The sequence below is a fragment of the Drosophila yakuba genome, chromosome 3L (assembly GCF_016746365.2).
Source record: "Drosophila yakuba strain Tai18E2 chromosome 3L, Prin_Dyak_Tai18E2_2.1, whole genome shotgun sequence".
Taxonomy (NCBI): domain Eukaryota; kingdom Metazoa; phylum Arthropoda; class Insecta; order Diptera; family Drosophilidae; genus Drosophila; species Drosophila yakuba.
Window position 1 is genome coordinate 9,587,333 of NC_052529.2, and position 26,587 is coordinate 9,613,919.

Genomic DNA, 26,587 nt, shown 5'->3' on the forward strand with positions numbered 1-26,587 from the left:
TTACTGGCGCCTGGTGAATGATCACCCTGTTTATGCTAAACGGAAGGCTATATCATATTTCTCTCGGACTCGGATCAAAGCTGATTGGGCAGTCATCCGTCTTGGCAGAAGTCTTTAAAGCGCTGTTATTATATCGTCAAAAAAAACAGGAATGAGGTTAATCCAATTAGGCTTTGTATGGCTCAAAATGATTGAGTAACGTTTTATGAACAAAAAGAGGTCAACTCTTAAAAAACGATTTACGAAGTGAGCTTGTTCTTAATTAATTACTTATTTACTGAGAGTAAATTCTCAAAAAGGTAATTCGTTATCGCTTCAAACCCATCCGAACTCAAACACAGTGCCCGAAAGTTAGATCTTCATTTAAAATTAATTACCCTCCACTGAAATCTCGAGAAGTACTACCCCAGCTATATATGAACACATCCATCCTTCCTAAGTTAATAACTCTTGACAAAAAATGCAAATTAGAAACGCAAACGGCCCGACTTGGTAGTGTAGTTTGTTTGGCAAGGGGAAAACTTTCTAAATGGCCTGCCCAAAAATGTTGAATTATGCAGATTTTATACCCTTTTCGGGGTCTAAAATCGCAATCATACGCACACAGGACCCACTTCAAATGAAGGACACTTTTTGTGAGCTTACCTGCACAAGCCAGGAATTTGGCTCTCCTCCCTTTCGACCTTTAATGCCCACTAATTGGCCACGCGTTCAATATTACCAACATTCAAAATTCCTGCGTCAATGTGCGTGTAGAAGTGAGACTGGTCAAAATTGAGTGCGTGGGGCGTGTCAGGTGTATTGAATTCGAATCGAACAAACAACGTCGAACGGAAAACAAAATCTTGTTATATTCATAAAATCATAGTTTTTGGTTTTTCTTAAATGTCTTTAAAACAATAGCAGTCGCAGCAAAGCTATGCTGATCAAACTTTAGTTTCGAAAATTCTTTATTAAATCCGATTTTTTACAATACTTTTTTATTTTCCATTTTTCGATAAAAAAAAAGTGCGTTTTTTTTCGATAGCAGTAAAAATAGTTGTCCAAAAGTGGAATGCCATACCTCGTTAAATTCGTAACAAAATTTCCTATCGATACATGTACATACATTGAAATGCTAATTTTTGGCCTTTTTTCGCAAATTTTGATGATGGTACCCCTTATCAAAAATGCAAAAATTTATAAAATTTTTTTTTCCCGAATATCAAAAAAGTTGGGATAGACGTAGTTAGCTATGTTTATTAGCAGCACAGCTATTTCAGCTGTGCGGCCAAGTTTGGCCAAGTTATGGCGAAAACAACGATTGAAAATATCGATTATTTAAAAAATTTTTTTTTTAGATTTTTTGATAAAAAATAATCCTTTTTTTTCGATAGCAGTAAAAATAGTTGTCCAAATATGGAATGCCATACCTCGTTGAATTCGTAACAAAATTTCCTATCCACATGTGTTAAAAAAATCAGTATGTAATTTTAATGCCAATTTTCGCAAATTTTGATGAAAATACGAAATTTTGTCAAATTTTTTTTTTCGAAAATCAAAAAAGTTGGAATAGACATATTAGCTATGTTTATAAGCTCATTAAAATGCGTATTTTTATAATTTAGTACTGTACTATTATACAAATTCCATTAATTTTAGGCCCCATTTTAGGTCGAATTCTATACGAGTGAAAATATGTGTATTTTTCTATCTCACCCACTTTAGCTGAACCTAATGGTGCTGCGCGAATGCTGAAACCGGCGAAACAATCAGTTGGCAATTTACTGGCAGAGCCAAATGAATGTTGAAATACTTTTTGGCTTTAACTGTTACTTCGTGCATACGTGCACAAAAAACCGTTATAATGCGGCTTTATAGCCCCATCTGCCAGCCGATGATGAAACATAATTATGTTGAATCACTCACGTATCTGAAGGATACAAAGAGCAGCGAAACGGTAAAATGTATCTGTAGGTGGCAAATGACAGACGAAGCCCATTTTCAGTCGAAAGAGAGAAGCTCCCAAATGAAAGTGAACGGAAACAGCAACAATTATAGCCCCAAATCCCTAAGACGAACCAATCAGCTTAAAGTTTTCTCTGCAATTGTCAATCAATTTGCTTCATATCCTTGAAGAAGAACATTTCTCTTGAATTTTACCTTATGCACAGAAAAGATAACATGGCAGTAAATGTTGACGTTTATTTAAGGCCATTTTTTAATATCTTAATTACTTAATATTCAAGTATGGTAATACAATAAATATATAGAACCCAAGAACCTAACAATATGCTGATGGAGGCCTTAAATTTCTTGCTGTTGAGCAACATTAAACCCATATTATGGCTATAGCCAACCGAGCAGCCAGACCAAACTTTAAAAATAGGTTTATAAAAGTCCTTAGCCACACAATGAGTCGCGGGAAACGCTGAAATGGAAGGGAAATCCCAACGTCCGCTCATTGAAATGAAAATGCAAATAAGCCAAAAGGCTGTGCAACAAGAAGCTGATGAGTCGAAAGGAAACTTCTGCACTCTAAGCAAAAGGAAAGAAAACAAAATAAATAGCAGTGTAAGGCAGTAACAAAAGTGAACTTGAGCCACCAAAATGCGTTGAATATCGCGGGGGCAGATGGTAATAGTAATGGAAATGGTGATGGTGAAAAAGGGGAAAAGCCAAGCGAGTTCAACGCACCAACAAAGGCGGCAACGGCAACAATGGAAATTGGCCAACAAATGTCAGACGGATCCAAAACAGGACAAAGGCGTTTTCCAGGGGCGGAGGGGGGCGTACACGGGGGCGTGGTCATGACCATGTAGGAGACATGAATTACGCACTAAGTGAAATGAATTGCAAAAAATTATACGCTGCAAAGCGACCAATCAAAGCGGAAATAAAGTAACTCCACAACTTCAAACAGTCACTGTGCTGTACATTCCGGAAAATTCTGCTTAACTGTTGCTGGCCAGAACGGATTTTCCAGAGAGTTTGGGGTTTCCCACCTCGCCTACACGTGCATTTCCCACACACTCGAACATTTAGCACCACCGACAATGTGAAAACTTTGACAGAACGCACCTTGTTTGGCTTTTGTTTTAGGTTTCCTTGGGCTTCTTTTTCTAGGTTTTCCTTGTGTTGCGTCTAATGAATTTCGCTAAACACTTTTTACTTTTACGGTGATTTTTCATACAGGTTTCGCTCTAGATTTACGTAAAGTACCCGACTCGAAGGATACGAATCACTTGCATGCGCCGCCACTTGCGAATCGTTGGAGAACTCAGCGCGAACTGAGATCCGATGAGATGATGGCTTGGCCACAAGGCTGTAAGAGACTGGTTTCCCATGCGATTTTCGCCACCATTTGGCAGTAATAAAGAGGCAACAGCAGGAGCGGCAGTAACTGCAATAGCAACGACCACATCGTCGCAAGTCCTGAGCGGCCGAACAGCTGACTTTTTCAGCCGGTTTTTATAAACGGCGAATTGGGAGGTCAGAAAGAGAGTTGACCACAAGCTCACTCTTTAGCAGTATTGAAAAAAGTTCTCTAAGCAAATACACATTTAAAAACGGGTTGAAATTGAGTGTAAAGGAAAACGTTTTTGCTCTTTAAGAATATATATCGTTTAATATATAACAAATTACGTCGAATTCCTATGCATTTCTAAATGTGCGAAAAAGTATGAAAAGATGGAAAACTCATAGAATTTTTGTATTTAAAATACTTTGTAACAAAAACCTTTTTTTTTAAGCTGGCAATGATATTTCCAATTCTCTGTAAGGACTCTTGTTTGGTAGGCCTTGCAATTCGCCTTGGCCAAACCTCTCTCACTCAGCGCATTTTGTTTGTACCTGCGCAGTGGCAAGGACCTCGTAGTCCCCAACCCCTGTGAACTCCCACTCTCCGTTACGCCCAATAAAGCAACTACTACAACAGGCTACACAAAATTGAACAAGTTGCCTACCCCGAAAAAGAGTTGCCCTCGCAGCTAGCCCCTTAGTCTAAAATTATGTTTGTCGAAGTTCCCGACTGTAAAATTTTGTGGCGTGCCCCATTTGATCACTTCGAACGTGGAAAAGTGGGTGGGCGATTGGGGAAGAGGGTAAAAGGGTAAGAGGGGAGCCTCGAAATGCAACCACAACAATCTGCGCAACAGAAGCGACAAAACAAACGCAACCCACACTTGACCGCATGCCTCGAGTCGACTGGCAATCGAGACCACAAAATGTTCAAGCACTGCGGGAAAATGTGTCATCGAAGTTGGTTATTCAAGTGGCATTTATCCACAAGCAGATAACAGCAAAACACATTTAAGGAATTTAAAGCAATACCTATAATTGTTTAATTGTATAAGATTAACGAATGGCATAACCAAGAAATGACAAATAGTATTGCCTTTTCATGTTTGGAGTTGCGTTAAAGGTTTTACTTTGGTTCCAATTCTTTAACTGTACTTTTACACACATGATTACGAATTTCGCGGTGTACCACGCGGCGTATGAGTAACGCTGAAAAGGGGAACGCCTGTCTTGTGTGATAGTAATTATCGGGCACAGAGGTTGTCAATGAGGCGTTTGCCGCCCACTTGGACACGCCGCCAGGGGGGTTTCATTCAAGCGAATATCGCTCATACGCCCGCTGGGCTTCCCAGGCACATTTAATGGGGTTAAGTGAGTTATGATTATTTCAGCGATAGAAGGAGGCAAACATGCAGAAAAGGAACTCCAGGACACACACACACTAGCACGCCCATGTGGTTGGTTTATTTATGGCACAGCCCTCCTTTACTTAACCACATTTTGAGGTCCTTGGAGCGGAGCTGCCTACCGAGTGCCGGCGTAGACAAAAAACAAATTAGAGCCGGGTGACATTTTTATTGCTATTTAGCCTGGTGTGCCAGTGATTTTGTGTGTGTTTTGTGTAACGAGAGCAATGCTCGGCTCCTGAGGTAAATGAACTCTTTGTGGAGAATTTTTCTTAGCTTCAAAACCATATTGTTTGGCTTCTTAAAGTCGAGGCAAAAACACTTCCGTTGGCCAATTTTCAATTACCCAAGAATCCACATGGCTTGACGACATAAATCATGGCCCGACTCCCAAAGGACAAACGGATCGATGGCAGAGATTTAAAAAGAAATACGTATATCCCATTGGCCTCTACTCCCGCAGACTCCCGACCTAGCTTAAATTACCCGACGAAATCATACACCTCATTAGGCAAAAAGGGCCAAACATAATTATGAAAAAAGGACGCAAATACAAAAGCCCTAGAAAACACAATAAGATGCCAAAGCAAACTCAGGTCATGCAGTTGAATGTCCTTTTTACGCCACAACATCACGAACCAATGGAGGGCCACAAGAAAAGTTTGAGCAGCTCCTTGAATTGGTTTCATTATGCGACCACGACTTTCCCTTTTTGTTGAAAGAAGACTTTCAGCTTTAAGCTCTAACTTTTTCTATTTTGAAAGGAAAATAAATACCTTTCAGGGGTTGCAGTACTGCGGGGCTTAGGCTCGTCAGTCTCTGACCCCACGAGACAGACAAATTGTAAACAAAATTCTATACGGCCAAATTTTATTCCTAGCATGCCTAACTTTTTTATTTGTTTTTACACTTTCAACTAAGTTTGAGCAAGGCAAGTTTTTGGTTTCTACTTTTACCACTAAAAAGTTTTCTATTCAACTCTGTCTGGTCTGCATTTCTATTTGGTATTAGGCATTTCGGTTTGCGACGTTTGTCGAAGTATTCAAAAAAAAAAGTTAAGCTATGTTAAAAAATAGTTGTTATATTTTTATTGCAACTATGATTTTTTTTTGTATATTGCCCATGTAATATATTATGCTTTAATTTTGTAGTTAAATACTCCACATAAAACCCTGGCTAAATTTATTTATTAATTTTGAAATTATTTTCATTTCACGATTATTCGACATACTCTACATTTTACACAGAACTCTACATGTCGTGAAGCGCCATCTATCTCTGAAAAAGCTTTTGCTTCAAAGCCAACTAGCCGAGGCGCAAACCAAAGTGAACAGCTTGAAAGTCAAAGGTTTCAACTTTAAGTTAAATCTGTAAATTCGATAAAAATATTTCCAATTATATTAGCAATAATCCATATTTGCGGCGGCAACAACAACAACATTTAAATAACATACTCTCTACGATTTTTAAATTTTGATTTTTTATTACCAAATGTGTTAGTCAATCGATAAAAATTTAATGGGACAGGGATATGAAACTCAAACTACACACAAAAATAAATAAATAAAAAGCATTAGCAACGCAGAAAAGGAAACTAAAACAAAAACTTGTCAGAATCATAGATTGTTTTTTAAATAACATTTTATTAATAATATATGTTTTATTTGCTTCATGGCTCCTGCTTCCATTTGTCTGGTAAATTATATAAACATTTAAATTATAGCGAAATAATGAATGCTACGTAAAAATGGTTCGCTGTCAAACTTAAACTATTAAATTTTGAGCTGAAAATATACAAAGAGATTTTAGAAAATATTGTATCATTAGTAGATGGTAAATGTAGTTTGTCTTAGTTCGTTGGTAAATCATTTTCGAAGTTCTCGTTTATGTGCTTAACATTATTTGGGGGAGTACATATCGTGGATTAAGTATTTAATTGATTAATTAATAGAGCATAATTAAGTAAACGTATAAAAATCATTGGCACAAGTTGCAGTCAAATTAACAATTAATTAAGAAGGAAAACGAGGAAACTGTGTTAAAGAACTAATTTGTTTTTACCACGGTTAGAGAGCATTGATGAATGGTATAATTTTCGTTTTGCAATTGCACAGTGGATATCAAATTATATAATAAACATAATTTTCGATTCGTATAACATAAATTGCACTTAGCATAGAAGTTGAGAATACTTTTGGTTCTTGGAAATAAAAGCTAATTTAAACATAAATGTACAAACATATGTATATTCATCCTAGACTAATTACTGTACGTGGAAAATTTAAGTGCACTTGGTGGCTAATTCATAAAAAAAAAATCATAATTTTCTCTCTTTCCAGTTTCACCATAATTACAACAAACAATATAACAGCAACAACAGTCGGGCCATAAACGGCGCACTCAGGTGAGCGCAATTGCAATAATGATAATCACACCAATTACGATCAGGCACAAAGTGAGCAAATCGTTCGGCGTAATCAGGCCCACGGTGCAGGCGACAAATACGTGCTCGAGTGTAGTCCAACCGCCCCGCGTGGCACCACCAACCGCTCCAGCTGCATCTGCCGCCGCCTGTAGTGCCACAGTTCGCACCTCGCCGAAAACGGAAAGAGCCTTGCAGCTGGTGGACGGGCGGCTATCATCATTAGCGGAACTCGCCGGAAGTCCTTTGCGACGATGTGTCTGGGTCTCAGTTACACTGTCCTCCTCTTCATTTGCCTTTCCTTCACTGCCTGCCTGCCTTTTCTCGGTGCTGTCGCCGTCATTGTGAATCGATTTAATGGCTTCGTTGAGTGGCTCTGATTTAATTTCTGGCTCCACTTGGGTTTCGTAATTCACTTTCAGCTCGGAAATGCTCAGGTTCAGTTGCGGTGTCTCGTAAACGATGCTCTTGCGCCGTGTGAACGGCATTACGGAGTCGCTTTCGTCCAGTTCCAGTTCCTCCAGTTGGTCATACGAAATTTCGTTCAGTCCAGTGGCGTTGAGTTCTGTGGCGTCAAGATCTATGCTGTCTAGCTCATTATACGTTTCGTTAAGTTGGCATTCGCTAATTTGTTCTTCGTCAGGTCTGCTTTCGTCAAGTTCTGTGTCCTCAAAGTTTTCTAGTTCGTCTAACTCGTCAAACGAAGCCTCAAGCATTCTGTCTATGATTTCCGATTCGTCCAGTTCCGTTTCGTCTAGTTTAAAGTGCATCTCATCATATGCAGATTCGTTAAGTAAGCTTTCGTTAACCTCAATTATGGCGAAACTGAGGCCATCTACTTCATCTGGCGTTATTCTTTGCAGGGTCTCAGTAGCTACATTGTAAACCTCCTGGCTCAAACTCACAGTTTCGTTAAGATTCAATTCTTCTACTACAGATACCAATTCTTCTTGCACTAAGCTGTCTTCCCCCATTGTTGGTTCGGTTTCTGCGCTACTCTCTTTAGAAATATTGAGACTTTCGTTCAGTTCTATTTCCTCCCGTAGACTCTCTTCTAACTCTTCTTCCGTGGGTAAAGGTGGGAATCCATCTGTTTCCGAACGCTTAGCATCTCCTAAACACTCCGTGTCCGTCTGCTCCTCATCCGTTGACTCCGAAGCACTGATGGAAACCTCGGACACGTAATGCTCCCGCACTTGAAACCGACTATTGTAAGCGGTCTGCAGTTCCAGCGAGGCATTCGCATGGTTAGCCAGGGGATAGTCCGTGAGACTTACATTCCCAGAGTCCGGATTGGAGGAGGTCTCTTCCAGAGAACTCAAAGAATCGAATTGAGTTAAAACAGCATTCGGCCCTCCTTCCGGCAGTGGACTTGCCCCTTCATCACGATCCATTACTATGCGAATCTTGCTGGCATAGATCCTATTGAAGTTGGGCGACAACTTTAGCGTGGACTCCACCTCCTCGTGATCATGCTCCGGAATCGTCTCTAGCTTATAACTATGGCTACTACAAGTGCTAGCATTATCGTTAGAGGTTGGATGGGTGGTTGAGGCTGAGGTGGAGGTGCTAGTAGTAACATCAATTTGAACATTCAAAACGGGATTAGTAGCGCTATTAGCTGGTTCGAGCTGGGCGGGATTAGTAGTATTGGCATTGGCATTGGCAGTGTCATTGGCGTTGGCGGAATCGGAATCAGGCGAACTCGGGGCCTCAGTGGTGGCGGGATCATCTCCGTTACCTGTGGCATTATGCGTCAGCCGGCTGCGACGCTGCTGTTTCGGTTGCTCCTCGATGCCAAAAATGGCGGCCAGCTCCTCGCTTGAGTTGTACTGTGACGGTGAGGATGTGGAGGAGCAGGAAGCTCCTCGCTCCCGGTTCCTGCCCCTTCGATCACCCACTGGCGTCAACTGCAGGGGCGGTGGCGATACCGATGGGGCGGATGGCTTGGACTCCACACTCGGATTAGTAGTGCTACTGATCGTATTGCTCTGACTCGTGCTCATCGTATTGGTGCTAATGGTGGTGCTCTGCGGTGTGGACTGCACCTCGTACGAGGTGGTGCTAAATGTCTTGATCGGATCGGTGCTTGGTGCATGGCAATCACTGCTCTGCGACTTGATGTAGTCGCTGGAGGAATATGGATTGAAGGAGGTGATGCTCGAGGAGAGCGGACGGCTGGCGCGCGAGGGACTCGACGACTTCGCCAAACAGTCGCTGCTTGAGCTGAACGAACTGGCGGTGGTGCTCACATTGGGTGGGAAGCTCCCGCTGCCACTCCCACTCGTCAGACTGGGGGCGGTGGTGCGCTGATCATCGGTGGTAGTGGTTGAGCTGCTGCTCTTCGCCTGACGCTCGCACTCCTGCATGATCTTGTCAATCTCCTCGAGCGTCTGGCTCTTGGCTTGGGTCTCTGGAACGGGACAAACGAGAGTGGCATCAGCGGCTGCTCCGCCCGTTGCGTTGGTGTTGCTGTTGCTCATATTACAGGTGGCCAGGTTGTCGTAGTCCGGGTTGTTGGCCAGCTCGCTCAACTGCCGCATGCATCGTCTGGCAATGTGCTCGATTTTGTCGGATTGTATGGGATCTAGTTTCTTGATTAGATGCGGCATCACCAGCTGTTCACCTTCTGGTCCAGTCTTTGTGGTCTGTTTCACTTGGAAAGCTTCCTGAACTACCACAGGTGGTTCTGTGGTTACTATGTCCTTGAGGATCTTCTCACAGACCGCGTTAGCAGCTTCGGAGACCTCATCGATGGCTCGGATGAGTTTGCCTTCTTTATGAAGCTTCCTTAAAGGCTTATCCTGAGGTTCCTGATCCTCCTGTCCCGCATCTGGCAGGGTTTCTAGCAGCATCTGGCCACAACGCTTGGCCGCCTCGGAGACAGCTTCAATCTGCTGCAGTTCATCCTCTAATCTCTGTTGCTCTGCATTCAACTTTGGTCTCGCAGCTGTGATCAAAGCCTCCTTGCGTAGTTCATGGAGTTCCTGACTTAGTTTAATGCTGCTGGCCTGCGCATCCTGGGCAATCTTGTTGAGAGCATCATCCAACATGGGCTCAGGAGTCAGACTCTTACGGGGAGCTGGCACAGGCGCTGCCTTTGGAGTTTCCTCTTTGGACAATCGCTCTGGCAGTTGGGCAATAGCGCCTCCTTGACTGGGATGCCTAAACGGTATGGGATGGTGTTTTCTAGCCAAGTCCAGTTCCTCATCCTGAGCTTTTAACTTTCGGAGAAGATCCAGTGTGGCGGGTACATCTTTGGTATCACTGCCATCCTCACCCTGCAGATTGGACATGCTGCCAGCTCTTTCAAGGTTGCGAGTCAGCTCCATGTAGCTATTGAGATCTCCACCAGACGGTTTCGCGGCGTCTCTTTGGATCAGATTGTATATGTTGGCCGATTGGGTGCGAACAGCCCGTTGCTTCTTTTGCATTGGATAAACAAAACTGGATTTGGGACCAGGAGGATCTTTTCTCAATGAACGCACAGCCAGATCATCTTTAATGATGTCAGGAGAGCCACTCTTCTTCTTAACCCTCACTGGCTCCACATGAAGATAATCCGACTGTGGAGCAGGTACAATGGGTCCCACTGGGATGCCAAATGGAGGTTGCTTCTCCGAGGGCCGATGCTGCAGATTGGCCAACTGTAGGTTCCTGAAGGCCACATCATCTCTGATTGGGTCAGGTTCTCCGGTTGGCGAATCTTCATCCTCGTAGTCATCAGCATGCGCCAAAGCGAACTTTTCAAAATCACTGGGAGTTGGCACCCGCATCTTGGAGGAAATATCCAGCCTTGGCTCCTGTTTGGGCTCGGCAGGTTCAGTGAGTCCTAGTGACTTGTAAATGGCCTCCAGTTCGTTGATGGCCTCCTCCAAATTGGCCGGCTTCTTGCGGGGGAAGTAAACAGGAGGTGGTGGTGCCACTGCCACTGCTGGTGTTAAGCTCATTTTGCGCTCCGGATAAACTGGGGGAGGTGCCTGTTGATGTTGCTCCCGCTTCTCCGCCACGTACTCCTCGTACTTGTTGGGTAAATCCTCGCCAGATCGCCGGTTCTGATAATGATGCGGCATTGAGTTGGTCTTATGCACATCCCGATGACGAATCTCCACATAGTTTTGGTTTCCATGCTCTTGAGTGGGTTTTATGTGCAGACTCCCACACACTATGTTATCCTGACTCGGCGACGGATTGACTGGTGGCGCAGTCCTCTTAGGCTTCTGCACCTCGGAGTACATGGGCATGGGATAGGTTCTTAGTTCGCTCAGTCGCGAGCTGGAGAATGAACGCGGTTTGGCCAAGGGCTGCTGGGGAGCGGGACTTGGTGTGGGTAGCCCACTCTTAGAGGTTCGCAATATTCCACTGGATGCTGGCACCCCTGTATTGTCCATCCTGCCTGCATCCATCATGTGTATGGGCTTCCTGGAGCGTGGTGTTGCATCTGCCACATAGTGGAAATCAATACCATTCGGCAGGGATTGCTTGCCAGGATTTGCGTTCCTCTCGGATCGCGTGATGAATCTCCTGTGATGCGGTTGCTGTTGACTCACTGGCGCACTGACTATTGACGAACTGGGCTGGGAGTTGAGCGAATGCACCGACTGGTAGTGGGGTGGCTGCCAAATGCGATCATCCGACGCACAGCGACTATTGTGATCGAAGGCGTAGGACACGGGACGCAGGTCTCCAGAGCTGGAACCAATTTGCCCGGAACCTCCAACATGCACTCTCCTCAGAGGATCCCTTGGCGGCGGTGGTGGTGGCAATGGCTTGCTCTGCATCCTTCCGTTCATGTTCTGCAGGTGTATGTGACTGTCGTAGCTGATGCTTCGCTTTCCATCGTTTTGCATCGCATTCTGCAGGTTCTTCTGGGGCTGCGGTTGCCACTGGACATAGCCAGTGGAGGCATTCGTTGGCTGGTAGATGGATAAAGGCAGTGGCTGGGTTTTGTATCGCTGCTGGGCAACAACGGGTGCTCCGCCATGACTTGGCTCGCCATCCCGGGACAATCTCTTGTAGTAACGCTCATTGCGGGCCGCTCGACTACGCCGACTTTGTCCAGCAGCCGAACCCAGATGAATACTCTCATCGCTGCGGTATTTGGAGAACGTGGAGGAGTTCAGCGAGATCAGTTCCTCTTCGCTGGAGTGAGCTCCTGGTGGCTTGGGACCTCGCTGTGCCGATCGTGATTTGGGCTGCTGGTAACCATTTCCCTGTACTCCAGGCTGCATCAGTAATCTCCTGTCCAGGGAGTTACTTGATCGCTGATAATAGCCCGGCTGATTTTGATAGTAGAGTTCCGGTTGTATAGACTCCAGAGGCAAGAAGAACTCATTGTCAATATGCGGCTGGGGAGGATGTGGTGGTGCCTGCTCTTGCCGCGGACTCACCACAATGTGATCGAATTTGCTGCTACCTCGCGATCCCTTGCCATGCTTTCCCTTTGGCTTGCTGGCTGACTGACGCTGGGCAGGCACGAATCCCGCCTTGCGATCTTCTTCGCTAGAGGAGGCACTTTCAGTCTCCTTTTTTTTACGAAAAAGCCTGCCGAAGGACCATTTCTGTTTGCCGGAAAGCTGCTGCGAGGATCCTCCAATGCTGTGGTTGCCCCTTAGCCGATCCATATCCTCTTCCTCGTCCTCCTCCTGTTGGTGATGGTGATGGATGTCCGCTGTGGTTGTGGTGGTCGTGATCACCTTCGAATCGTGGTCGTCGGCGCTGTTCCGGTCATTGGTCAGCTGAAGCTCCCTGGGCAGCGGCAATTGTGGCCGCCAAGTGGTCTGAACAGTCTGTAAATAAAGCGAGAGAAATAGAGAGTGTTTAGTTGATTTTACTCAAACGCAATCAAGATAGTACGTGTGTGTATTATTTGCCCGCAACTCGCGGAACTGTGAGTCTGATAAGATTTCGTGGTGCCAAGTTATGTTAACTTGGCCCAAAGACCTCGAGATAAGCAAACTCAGTGAGTCTTTAACGATCTTTGCGGCCATCTCAAAGGTTTAAGCTTTTTTACGACCTCACGTCGCTTGCATTTACATGACAACCAGAAATATAACTACATCTGATCCAGGGTCGTTGGACCCTGGCTTTAGAAATATATTTACAGCTTTTCATTTTTCACCGTGTAAAAAATATCTAACTTCAATCTTTTTCCACGTGTCAAATGCGGTTTTTTTTCTTCCTAAGCGAAATCATTAGCATACGGCTCCCACACAGTACATGTACACACTTTTTTAGTGAATTCAGAGCGGAAACAGCTTATTATCATGGCAAATTAAATGCTTAGCAGAGTACTTTGCAAAGCGACTTGAAAGCAAGCTATCTAGATAAACCTCTTATCACTTTGTGTATACATAATGCATATTGTATTGTTTGGTTCCTGGAATTATTTCAGCCAATTCGCTCATGATCCATCAGAGCTTTTAAGCCCCGAGGAACTATTTAATCTTATCTGACAATCCCATTTGCCAATTGAAAGGCCCCGCAAACAAATGCCGAAACTAATTCATTTAATTTATTTTACAGCCCTCTCCATACAGTTTTCATTCCGGTTTTCAATTCGTATATTTTTTTTTTCTTTTTTGAGGATATTAAACGAAAATAAACCAAATTGCGTGTGAAATTCGATGGGGAGGGGCATATATAATATTTGTTTATACAGAAAGCTTTGCAATTGGGCTGCTTTTGGGGCACCAGGCGGTGTTTGGGATCTGGACGCATCATTTCCGTTGCTGACGCCATTCGAAATAGCTAAGGATGACGGCAAATGATCTCGGGGCAGAAGAATATCGCAAAGGGTTACACTTGTTTCCCTTCCAAGTGGTAAACATATAATGGGAAACATAAGCATAATGAGATTATGCTCGTGTCGAATGACATTCGATTTGGTTGGCATCTGTAAACGAACACGAACTCGAGGATCACTTTAAGTTATCATGGAAAACAACGGCTTATTAGCAGTATTAATCCAAATGCTTTTCGATATTAAAAGATCGTTTTTCAGCATTATTCATTGAGTAACACAACTAAAAGCCTCTTTATACATATGCTCGTATTGAGTTGGATATCTAGTCTTTTAGAATGACATAAAAATTTCCAAACCCTTAACATTTGCCTTTCATAACAATTCAAAGTCTCGTAAAAATTTTAAGAACTTTTTCGATTGAATTTTAAAAACTTCCACGAACACATGTCTCATCGTGCGGTCAACATTCCCTCACTTGTCAACTTTGATTTACAGATGGAAATATATGCAAGACTCCTCCAAAAATCTTTGTTCCTCAGCGTGATTCACAAGCGGTTTTAGAGACTCATTATAAAATCTGATCTAGACTATATTTATGTAAATTACATGAGAATTTTTACTAGGGAATTTACGGTCTCCTAAACAGCTGCGTAATGTCGGGCAATGTGCCAGTAAAAATCATATGCGGCTGGCTAAGATGGCCAACACAAATCACTCATACGCAATGGCGCAAGCCGACCAAACAACAATAGGAACACATATCAAACGTGCGATTGTATCTCTGGTGAAACTATTAATAGGCACACGCAACTCCAGATGCGAAAACGAACGAGATTCCCGAAACTCAAATGGCAAATCCCCAAAAAAAAAGACGGGCAAAACGAGAAATATTTGAGAAAACTTATAAATAAAACAGGCATCAAAAGTACAAACTGGGTGGAAATAAATTCGCGCGATATAGATCGAGGTATATAGAAGTACAATCCGTATCCGTTCGGTTCCGATCCAATCCGATACGATCCGTCACGAGCACTCGCGCTTTCTAGACTGATTACGGCTAAGGAAAAACTTTCCGTAAAGATCGATTCGAAGGCGACTAAAAAGCTCCCAAAAGAAGCTCCCCAAATGGGCAGAAGAGCACCTATAGAACTTAAGAGAACCGCCGAATGGGGTGAAGAATTCCCAAGAGTGTGTTTTACATGGCGCTGCTCTATCGGAAATCCCTTTAGTTAGTCCCTAGGCCGTAGGCTAAATTTCAATTAAGTAAACAGGCAAATGGAAACTAAATTGATTTTTCTAGCTCTTGCCCAAATCGGGATCATTAAAAGTGGATTACGTTTGCAGGCAGTCAATGAACTTTTACTCCGCCTCTGGGCTTTTTAATTAAGGCCGAAAATACACAATTCAATTAAGTGGGCAGGGAAAACTCTTCAGGTGAAGGCGGTTCATACATTCATCCTCCAGCGGAAAAATACAAGCACGCACTCAGAAATAATTTATCCCAAAGTGGGAAATTGGCTTTGTCGCTTTTATAAAGTTTCCCCTTTAAAAATTGTCTAGTTAATAGATTTTTCAGCATTAATTCTTATAAAATTATAAATGCAATCGTAAATGAGAACTTTAAGAATGTATTTCACCCAATTATTTGTATGAGTGTATGTCACCTTTTGTTTTTGGTTCTGTCACGCGATTAACAAGATCATTAATTTCGGGAGAAACGAAGGGAATATGCGACCAACTTCTGGTTATGAATGTTCCCCGAAAATAGCATCTCTATAATACTGATCGAAGATGTTCCACTTGTGTCACATAAACATGTCCAAATGATTCACTCCTGCCGTATATAAACGATGGCTAATGCAATTATCTGTAGTCCAAAGGTAGGAAAACCGTTTAGACCGCTGGGAAAATCGAAAAACTGGCCTCTAGCTATGCGGAAGATCTAGACGGTGGCGAAACTAAAGTGCACTCGAAAGTGGGTGAAGTGAGTTCCATCTAATTATAGTCGGACATTTGCTATATATACACTGGGGAAAGATCAGACGCCTGAGGAACGCGCCAATATGGGTCACACTTCTCGAGAACTTGGGGTAGAGAACTACCTGGGCAAACTCGGATAACCTTGGATTCCCGCCTAACTGCTTCAATAAAAACGTATTCAAATCGAAATTATTTTGCAGCTGTGCGGCGAGAAGTTAATGAACTAAAACACGAATTTTAATTACATGTTTAATGACTTCAATTTAATAATATCGCTGCTGGTGGGGAACTTCAAAGCTGGCAAGATATATGCGGTAAGTGCTGTGCATATCAAGGGATAAGTGAAGTGTATTTATAAACTTGGCAGCGTTGTTTGAATACCGTTTTAAGTATCTGCCACATCCGCTTGCAAAGGCATCTCTGCGCGGCATCAAAAGAAGTTGAAATATCTGTGTCAGAGCAGAAAATCCCCCAAGCTTATCACACATATTATGCAAAAAAGCCGCAAACTCAAATGCCAAGCCGAAATTAAGAAATTTCTGCGCGGAGCTGAAGTCTTGAGGCTGACAGAAACAAGTGGTTTGGCTCCACTTGGCACCACTTCTAATTCATTCGGGATGGCCCACAACAAACGAATGTCTCTGTCTTTCTGCGGCTTTCGGCTTTCGAGCATGCATAATCTATACTAATTTCTATGCTCGGAAACGTGGGGTCAATAACACCCCTTTAGAACTGGCCAACTCAGCTGGAAAAACTTTGGTTAAAACTCCCCATTCCCTCACTCCAGAATTTTATTATTATTATTTATGCACAGCACGTGTTGCACTTCTTGGCTGCAAGTCAGTATGTTTGTTTATCCCGACGAGCTAATGACTAGTGCGTGATATCGCTGATGTTGCCATATTCCCATTGTTTCGAGTGTGTCTTGCGTGAGGGAATCGTCGAAGGGAGTATCTTTTGGGTATCAGAGTGAACCAGGAAGTACGCTCAGCTAGCATCGCTTTTCAGCCTTCCTCCCATTTCTAATTATGCATATTTTGTTCATTTTTCACGTCGGCCGGAGCCGAAAAATGTGAGAATTTGTTATGCTGATATGGTTGTTTTCAAGTTGGAATTACTCAAGAATCTGGCTGCATGTATACACACATAGTTTGATTAATATATGGCGGAATAAATGGAATCAGCTTCTAAGATTTATATTTGTTTTAATTATAAAAGAAAATCTTCTACTTAAAGTCTGTTCTATTCGGTAACCACTTTGCATTTCTTTCGACAATTAGTCTACAAATTTCTTTTTATACCGAAGCAATTTTCCACTTGTCCAAAACATGTTTTCAAAAGTTTCTATATTCCATAAATTCAAATTTTTCGCTACTCAGCGCCCAACTTTAACAGGCCATGAAAGCGAAAAACAATTTTTGAAAGCAGCCGCAGGCATAAAAAGTGTTTTGTGGCGGCTGTAATTTCATAAGAAAATAAAAATTCTGCGTGGCCAACGCATGAGAAAATATTTTGCATATCTAAACGAAAAAATACACATAACAAGACAACAAACAGAAGAAACTTGTCGCTTTCGTTTTCAAATATCGGGGCGTTGAACTTTTCCCAGAAAAGCCGCGTTTGACATGGAGATCTTGGGCAGTTGGCCTTTGGGCGCCTCATCGTACCTATTGGTTTACACTTCACCTTTCTTGCTGTTTGTTATACAAAACCGACTTTCACTGGAAGTCATTAATTTTCACCCAAACTCGAGTGTGAGCCAAAGAAATCAGCATTTGATCCACACACATGTAAATCGATTTTTAATTGCTACGAAATGTGCGTTGGGAAACTTGGCAGCCTAACAAGCAGGTGGTAAGTATGCATTTAAATTTATGAAAATTATTTCTCCGATTATATATTCCCCTTCTGGGAGGGGGGATCACAGATTGAGTTGCACAGCCGGCTAATTTGTAGCGTTTAGTTAAGTTCGATTCGATAGGGAAACACAAAATCTGCATAATTACGCGAAACTGTTGAAGGCCTTTTGCGTAAGCTTATGTTATTCGATACAGAGTCGTGGGATTTGGGCTTTCGTTTTGGATGAATGAAATCTTAATCGGAGCAACAGGTTCACTGGAGATGGCTCAATTCGAGCTTATATCCAAGATCTGTGTTTCTGAATGAAGTCAATCATGTTTGTTATTTATATCAAGAGGAAGTATGAGTTCTTGGTTAGAGTGCTCGTTTAATTAGCACCTCAAATTTTAAAACAAATTGTTTTTCTGCCTCAATTCGGTTCTGCAATTAACGCCTTGACAAAATTGTGAGTTTGTTTAAAGAATTCTTATCCGTCGAGGTAAAGACAGAACAAAGTCTTTGAAGGGAAATATTAAAAGTTTGTTTGGCTTTGCGTGGGCAGTGACTGAAGTCGTATAACTTTTATGATCATTCAGGGCTTGCAGGGAAAACGGCATCAAAGGCTGGGAAAGATTTTAAAATAAACACAGACAGCGATCTTTGTTACAGTTCACAAAGCGGAGCATTTTACTGTCAGACGAGGCAGAAAATGCATTTTTTGCACGCTTCGCAGTCGTTTTAAGCGGTTGAACTTGTTTTTTGTGCTGCTTTGTGGAATTAACAAGCCATTAACACGTCTCAAGTACTTTCAGACTCAAGACCTTGACCCAGCCATCTGAAAAAAAGGAGGTAATCGACGGGTAAGACCAAACTTCAATGTCGAACGGGGCGTATGCCGGAATTAATTATGATTTGCTAAAGGCACTTGTTCGAAAAATATACATTATATACACCGCAACATTGCTAACACGAGAGAAACGTGCATCTTCTTGCGCTACACAGCTATTTCCGTAATATTTTTGGGTTGAAAATACTCGAAATGGATTTTGCCATGGCCCAAAAAAAAAAAAATTCACATCATCATTTTGTTTATAATGCGTACAAACAAAAATTGAGCGGCAGCCAAACGAGATGCTGAAGCGTATTTAATTTTACGTTCTCGTATTTATTTTGGAGGTGTGTTAGATAAAGATGGAATAGGTTTTCGGTAATGAATATTTTACATTTAAAGTTGTGTAATTAATGAAGTATACAATGGCTTAGATCTATGGCAACAAGTGAGTTCTTCCTCGTTAGAGTAAGGAGTAAATAATGTATTTCATTTTATACACAAACCGATGACTGATCACTTTTGATTTTTCGTCTTTTACATTTTCACTCAGTGCTTATTTTCAAAAATTGTTTTCGGATTTTCAGTGTGTGTTTCCTTTTCAATTTTCTTTACTTTGCTGACAGACAGTTGAGTTAAAAGCTAGAGGAAATTTCTTTGGCAGAAAATAGAGATGTGCAAAAATTATAAAATATATGCGCAAAGACCACATAAGAATATATTTAGTTAATGCCGGCAAAATCTTCGCGTTTGTATGTATACACCTGAGATTTGCGAATGAAAAATGTGAATCGTTCGCGAATGAATCACTCTTGAATCAGATGTAGCAACCTGAATCTTTTATATGTGTGCCGCATCAAATAGTTAGTTCTCGTTATTTACGAGTTCCGAGGGCAAGGCCAAGTTTGGCATCTTTTTAGACTTTGGCTAGACAAGAGACTAGCAAGAAGGAAGCCGACAATTTGCATGCTAGAGCAAAGGCATTAAATTGATTTCACATATCGCGAAGCTGTTTCTAACATCCTTTGAGCGGGAAAAATAGCCGGAAGCTAGTATTTTACATTTCCGCTCCGCAACAAAGACCGCAATTGAACGGACAGTGATTACGGTTCGGTTTAGTCGAGAAATTATATGTTTAACTTTCAATCTTTACAGTCAATGCATGCCAAACAAACTGTGAACATGCATATGTACATGGGATACATGGGATACATGGGTACATGACAGGTGGTCTAGATTTTGTGGCCCAAGGTTCGAGAGCCTTCATTGCGGATTAGTTGCAATTATTGTGGCCTCTTGACATTCTTCTTTATGAAAGACCGCAGCGGTCAACACAAAACTCAGCACTTACGCACTATCGATTTTTGCCCAGGCTTAAACCTATTTAAAGCCCCCACCACTTCCAAAAGAGTGTCATCGATTTGTGTTTGTTTGACAATAAAAAGTCGCCGACATCATCGAATAGAAGACGGCACTAAAGATATATCATCGAACTTGCCCTTAAGGGGCTTCAATTAAATGACCAAATGACCAAAGGGGACTGCGATAAAGAGCAATAAACTAAGGGCTAAACCGAGTAATTAAAAAGCAGCCCATTTGATTTTGTTTGTTTTGTCTTCTCCTTCCCACTGAATTGTTATTGAACTTAATTGGATTTGGTAACTACTTGAACCGAAATGGGTGAGAAAGAGTAACCGAAACCCAAAAGAGCTATCAAAATTGGAAAATTGTTTTCTTTATGTAATTGCGTGGAGCAACGCATATGATAAAGTTGATTTTAATCGTATTTTAAAAGAAATTTTATTTATCATAACAAACAGTTGGTGGTGAGCCACAGGAAAGTGCAATACAAGCAAATTGCACAGTAAAGTGGTTTCAAAATACTGCAGAAACAATTGGGCCATAAAGTGGAAAGAGCTAACGAAAACGTTACGGTTCCACGTTTTAATTCAATTTAATTTCTGGATCTAAAGATACCAATCTCTATTTTGACTCAGTAGACCACACAGATGTGTTTCTAGTAATTTTCCATTGTATTTTCCGTCTACTTTTTACGAGACTATTTTTCCACTTTACGCCAAAGATTTAGTCGTCAGTCGCGACGATCACGTAACAAATTTCATTTACTCAGTCGACGTGCGCACTTGGAATCAAACTAAGAACAAGCTAACACTTTTAGCATTAAGCACTATAGTACAAATTGTACATACATAGTTACAATAGACAAGAGAGTAAAACTTTTCCCTTTTATTCGCTTTTATCTGATTAACAGGGAAAACAAATCGAAACTCCATTCGACATGGCATTCAATGTGAGACAACAATTACACAACTCTCGGGCACCAAAAACATGACCATAAAAAGCCCATTTCATCAATGTCAGACGCAGGGGACTGCCCTCATCCCCCCAATCTCCATCTACATCTCCACCTGGCATGTGTCATGGGTACATGGACATGCCCATCACCATCACCATCACCATCAGCATATGAAACGTTTTTCACAATTTGTGATTTCTTTTTATTTTCCAGCTGGCACACGTGCGGCAATTATACGAGCAGCCAATAATTTCGCTTAATAATACACAAAAAAGACATCGGACTGGCATGGGGAATATAGTGGTTCGATCGAACGTAATTATGGTACTTAAGGTAATCTTTTTTAACGCATTTCTTTGCAGACTTTTGAAGGTCATTGGGTAGCCACCAGTTCATGACTGGCGAGCATTTGCATCGATTAAATTAAATATAGATAAAGGCACAACAATAAAAGTAATGCTTGCCTTGACTCGTGGCCTCAGTCATGCCAAGTTTATCGATGGAGAAAAAAAATGAAAACAAGTTTTCCTCGTGGGTCTATCGAATTACATTGGAGCGTGAGTTCCGCTTTTAATACGATGCTAGGTGGGAAATATATACGCCTGATTCGCTACGTTTGTTTAAATGAAACGCTATCAAGACCCGTAAAAACCCTTACGCCTCCAAAAAAAAAAACACATCAACAAATGGGTTTGATTGCATCAAGAACCACGCCGCAGAGGCAATGAACTTGAGCCTCATAAAATATTCAAAACCAAAGGTTTTCCTCTTTTCCCAATTGATAAGGCATGAAATGAGTTTGTCAAAGATAAATCATCCTCACAAGATCGAGAAGAAAGGCCAGCGAAGAAAGAAACAGGTAGAAATGGTTCAGGGAATCAAATCCGTATAGTATTTATTCTTTCTTTATTCTTTAGCCTGGCATTTCAAGGAATTACAGAATCCTGTTCTCTAGTTTCAGGTAGTTGTGGGTGTGTCGTCTTCTTGTTTCTTGCAACATCATAAAAATGTTTGATGGGTACGAGGGTACACAGGCATTTTAGGGATGGTTCGGAAAGGGTTCCTGAACTTTAATTGCGTGTTCAGGACGTCGAGGTAATTAAATTGATACATATTTCATGTCAAAGGAATGCGGAATTATATGGTCCACACCCCAGAAAAAAAGGAATCCGTAAGAGGATGAAAGCCTCGCCCAAAAAGCAAACAGAATTCAACAACGCTAAGCCAGGGATTTATTCTGGCCAAGATCAAATGGCCAGTGACTCCTATAATAAGAGTCGTATTACACACCGAAACGGACCCATCCCAATTTGAATCCAAAACCACAGACGACATTTGAGGATCAACAGCTCGCTCATGTGTAAATCTGGAGCAAATCCATATCAATATCAATATAGATCGTCTCGTCTTGCCCAAGTTGTTGACCCAGTGTAACGGCAATCCAAGGTTTTAGCGATAGCCTAAGCATCACATTCACTTTAGAAATATTTTATTGCCTCTTTCAATAAAAAAAAAAATCTTGAAAAAAAAAATATGTCGCATTTGTGATGTATGGGGCTTTCTGTTCCGAGTTCTTATCGACTCAGCCACAATATCATTTGTCAAAGTGTCAACTCCGGGCATTGTTTGTGTTTATATAGTCTGGTGTGGCATCTTCGTTTTGCCCTTTGTTTTTCGCTGTCTGTCCGAAATCTGAGCATTGAAAATTGAGTAATATGCACGGGTATTCGGTATGCGGGCCTCTTTGGAGATGGGTTAGTCGAGATTGGCGGGGAGTGATGCGGCATTTTATAATAATGCGGAGAAAAGAACGATGAGGCACGCTATTCGAGGATTGTAGATTGGGGATTGGCTTTTTGCCGTTGCAGGCAGGTTCAGAAGACAGAATATTGAAGATTCATTGCTTCTCTGACAAGGCCGGTAGCTCAAAGTGGATAAGGGGAATGCAGTTAAAAATGATCAAGATTAGCGCTTGATGGAAAGTCAAGGTGAGTCGAGTTTGAAAAGTTCTTAGATAGTCTTTGGCTTAAAAGCTTTTGTACATAGCATTTTCACGAAAACCAACGAGAATTGGTAGATGAAAAGCGGTGTTTTCAGCATTGAAATGTATTCTTTTATTCGGTGTCTGTAAAGTTAATAATATGAACTTAGATTACAGTGGGCTTAGACAAGCATACATCACGCTAAAATTTTATAAATTAATATGGTCGCTTACGACCATTTAAACTTCATACGAATGTTTTTCAACATAACAATTACAAACTCTTAAATTGAGCAACGCTCGTTAATGTAATCAAATTAAACCGTATTTGGTAACCGATCTCAAGCGAATTTTGCGCACTTGACACCTGAAGTGTCGTCACCTGTCGCACGAGCAGACCTTTCACAGAAAGCCACACATCTACAGCCGTCAATTGATTATACAATTTACCAGTTACCAGTAAATGCTTTCTGCCGAATACTGTATTAACATTGACCGCAGTCAAAGTTGCAATTTCACACGATTCGGGGAGTAAAAGAGAGGACAGACACCCACCTGAGCAGACTAATTGCAGGTGGGCCAAAAAGCGAGTTGGCGTTTTGGCCAAAAGAAATTTTGTTGTGGTGCTGATTTATGCTCGAGTGTTTTGACAACAGGCCGTAGACTTTCAAAACGATTTATTTGGCTTTTTGCAAATCATTTTCGAATTTGAAATTGGGTTAATTGAGCTTGACTTTGAACAGTTAAAAGGGTAGAGGCATTTTTCTGTGTAGGCTGTGTTCCAGAGAAATGTGGATAGAATTCTGAGAGACGGAGAGAAGAGTTTGGCAATCGATCTGTGTGAAGTCTTACAAATGCAAGTTGTGGTTTGAAAGCGTCTTGAATGAAAGCCCCATTCAAGCTCAACGCTTGAGTAGTTTGGTCTGAAGATGCTGGAAACGGGGAGAAATAATGGCTTTAAAATGGTAATACTGATACGCTCAGGTAAATAAGTGGGCAAGTGGATCAATTCTAAGTCTTCTCAGTTCATCTGCAGATGCAGATAACTGTTAGAGTGTTAGATGTCAACTTTCCACATGATCGATGAACCATCAGGTATGGCTTAAGAATATTCCAAACGAAGTCCGCTAATCAAAGAACTATCACAAAAGAACCAAAGATTTTCACTTCATTAGGTGCGTCTTTGTCCCGGGAATCTATGGAGATACTTCGGCATACGGCATACAGCAAACGGCATACTACTCCATACAATCCATACTATCCACCGTTAAATTGTTTTTCGTTCGGCATTTTCGTAATTTACTTGATTAAATGCATTGATCATTAGGCGTTCTCCGCAGAGAGGAAAACTAGTTTACAGAATCCAGATAGTGGCAGGAAGCTGGCACACAAAAATGCTCGTCGAAGGTAAGCCACATTTTCAGCCGAAAAACACAAGACCCAGAAGAAATAAAAAAAAAACACACAATGAACTGAGGAGACACCTGCCGTCCAAGCCGTTAGCAGTTGGCTACTGCCACACAATGGACCCAAGTCGAAGTCGATGTCGAGCTGTAAGTGGAGGTATCTGGTATGCAACCTGTAGATATGCGCTTTATAATTGCATGAACCGCTGCACCAACTGACCCACTTCTCGGCACCACACTGTACACCATATACATATATACCTATAGCCCATAGAACCTCTAGTCTTAGGCACCCGCAGTCCGGCAATAATGAAGCTTGTTCTGCGGCTTCTGTGGGTCCCCAAATAAAAAGCACAGAAAATAGAAAAATGAATAGGCTAAATTAGTTTTAAACAAATGTAAGCCCGCATAAGCGAACGAGTTAAGGCGCTAATTTATGCAATTGCCTCAAGTCTTTGAACTTTTCAAACGAAACCAGCAACTCAGCAAGCTTTTCGTGTTCATTTTGGCACCTTAAGGAAAATTTCAAATTAGTAGTCGAAAAGTTCAGCTTTCCAGCATGGATACGCTGCTCCAGAGGATTTCGGAGATATTTAATAACTTTACTTCCCCCGTTGAAGCGGTGGTATACACTCCTAAGAATGCTGAGGAAACACAAGCCTCTGCAAACCAAATTCCAGAAGCCTCGAATCAGGAAACTGGGAAGCCGCATGATCGCCCTTCACCCGATGCTAGTGAACCCCTAACCTCTGGTGATATTCCAACTCCAGATGTCAGGTTGCAAAAGTTCAGGGAACAAACAACCCCTACCATAAACTACGAGTTGGAGTTTGTTGACTTTGTAGATCGCAACGCTCCTCAGGGTCTATCGAAAAAGATAATGGACATAATGCCCTATCTGCAAGTCAGCTTTTTATCCTGGCCAGCTTTTTGGATTTGGCGCGGCTACAACTGGCAGTCTAAACGGAAAACGGAGAGAATCTCCTTTTACATTCAAAGGGTTTGAAATACAGCAGCTTAACCTGCGATTTGCCCATTAAAAACCTTTCATTTCAGACCTATCAACAGGCCAAGCTAATGCAGTTGGCCATCTTAGCCACTGGTTTATTCACAATATCAATGGGTCGACCGGCCGGCTTGCCAATAGAAATGCACACGGTGCACAATAATCAGGACGAAACGCCTGACATCGGGGACTCCTCTTAGTTCAGGTAAGCCTTGATATATGTTTCTGTCTACACTTAAAACTTTACACACCAAATACACAACTTTCGGTCGAAATTAAACCTTTCGAAGATGGGCATCCAAAATTATTACGGCAATCTGAAGGAGAAGTTCTTGAGGCTCACCAGGAAGGAGGAACCAGCCAAGGCGGAGATAGCCCACCCACCTCGGATACATAATCTTGGCGAGGAAATACGTATGTTGGTGCACTCGCAGTCCTTTGAAAAGGCCTACAGCACTGCAGCACCATTTCTTTTCGCCAATTTGGGGGCGTGGCCGGGCTATTGGCTGTTCAGAGGAATGGATTATCATGTTCATCGATCGCACATTCCACTGCCCATCTACATAAGACAGGTGAGTAGGTTTGCTGTTTCGGTTTGCTATAAACTTTTAGCTAAATACATTATCATTTTAGACATACTACCAAGCCAAAATGGTGCAGCTTCTCATTGTCTTGGCCGGCACTTATACCGTTTTCCGAAACACCACTCGCTTACGATTGATGAATGCAAATAGAGTGGCAAAGTCCTAAAGTCTTCCAAAATCATGCAATGGATGTCCAAAAACCAAGCGAAGCAGCGTCTTACAAAATACGAAAACAGACCATTTGAAAGCTGAACTTGTATTTTAACAAACACAAGATAAACTCAAAAAATACATTTTAGAATCATTTCCTACAAAACTCTGGGCGTTGATGTAGCTGATTCACCGGAGTCCTCACATTCTCCACCTTTATCATCTGGGATACCCTCTCTAATACTCTTTATTACTTGTGCTAGTGCTTCACCACCGACTCCATTATCTATCAGTTCGATGCAGATTTTGAGGGTTTCCTTGCTGAGACCGGAGTTCACTATTTCCGATATATTATGCAAGACAGTCAAGCGATCGTCGGACATCGTTATTCTGCGAATTTTGATATAGCTTGAAACGAACTCTGAATGAATTTCGAAATAAATTGAGGGCAATACTTGAATACAATCCTGACAGATATCTCACAAGCTATTGCTTTTAGTAGAGAAATGTTACTTCTGGGTATACTGCTTATAAAAGATTAATGATCGTGGCTATGTCAAAATATTTGATTTCCCTCCATAATCGAAAGCCTGCATTTGTTCTGCTAACCTGAGCCCCGAGGCCTAACCGTAATCCATTAGCA

General features: G+C 41.9%; 4 protein-coding genes across 15 annotated transcripts in view; 2 read left to right on the forward strand and 2 right to left on the reverse strand.

The window, feature by feature from the left end:
• The window catches only part of LOC6533506 (supervillin), a 115,204-nt gene that overhangs the window by 78,185 nt on the left and 10,432 nt on the right, over window positions 1-26,587 (reverse strand). For 10 of the 12 annotated variants that reach the window (XM_039374397.2, XM_039374400.2, XM_039374396.2 and 7 more), the window contains exon 2: window positions 8,849-12,896. In XM_039374397.2, coding sequence (XP_039230331.1) covers window positions 8,849-12,731 — 3,883 coding nt within the window. In that variant the 5' untranslated portion in view covers window positions 12,732-12,896. Of the gene's footprint in view, window positions 1-8,848; window positions 12,897-14,785; window positions 14,878-26,587 lie in introns of those variants that run through there. The other 2 variants (XM_039374398.2, XM_039374402.2) reach the window with 2 other exon arrangements.
• Window positions 24,677-25,661, forward strand: LOC6533508. The gene is made up of 3 exons (XM_002094183.4): window positions 24,677-25,204; window positions 25,261-25,415; window positions 25,501-25,661. The coding sequence occupies exons 1-2, from the start codon at window positions 24,764-24,766 to the stop codon at window positions 25,408-25,410; spliced, it is 591 nt and encodes a 196-aa protein (XP_002094219.1). The 5' UTR covers window positions 24,677-24,763; the 3' UTR covers window positions 25,411-25,415; window positions 25,501-25,661.
• LOC6533509 lies at window positions 25,431-26,085 on the forward strand. Its single transcript, XM_002094184.4, has 2 exons — window positions 25,431-25,782; window positions 25,844-26,085. Exons 1-2 carry the CDS (start codon window positions 25,501-25,503, stop codon window positions 25,958-25,960), a joined length of 399 nt encoding a protein of 132 aa, XP_002094220.1. The 5' UTR covers window positions 25,431-25,500; the 3' UTR covers window positions 25,961-26,085.
• LOC26535265 (mitotic-spindle organizing protein 1) lies at window positions 26,035-26,448 on the reverse strand. Its single transcript, XM_015194615.3, has one exon. It carries the CDS (start codon window positions 26,325-26,327, stop codon window positions 26,103-26,105), a length of 225 nt encoding a protein of 74 aa, XP_015050101.1. The 5' UTR covers window positions 26,328-26,448; the 3' UTR covers window positions 26,035-26,102.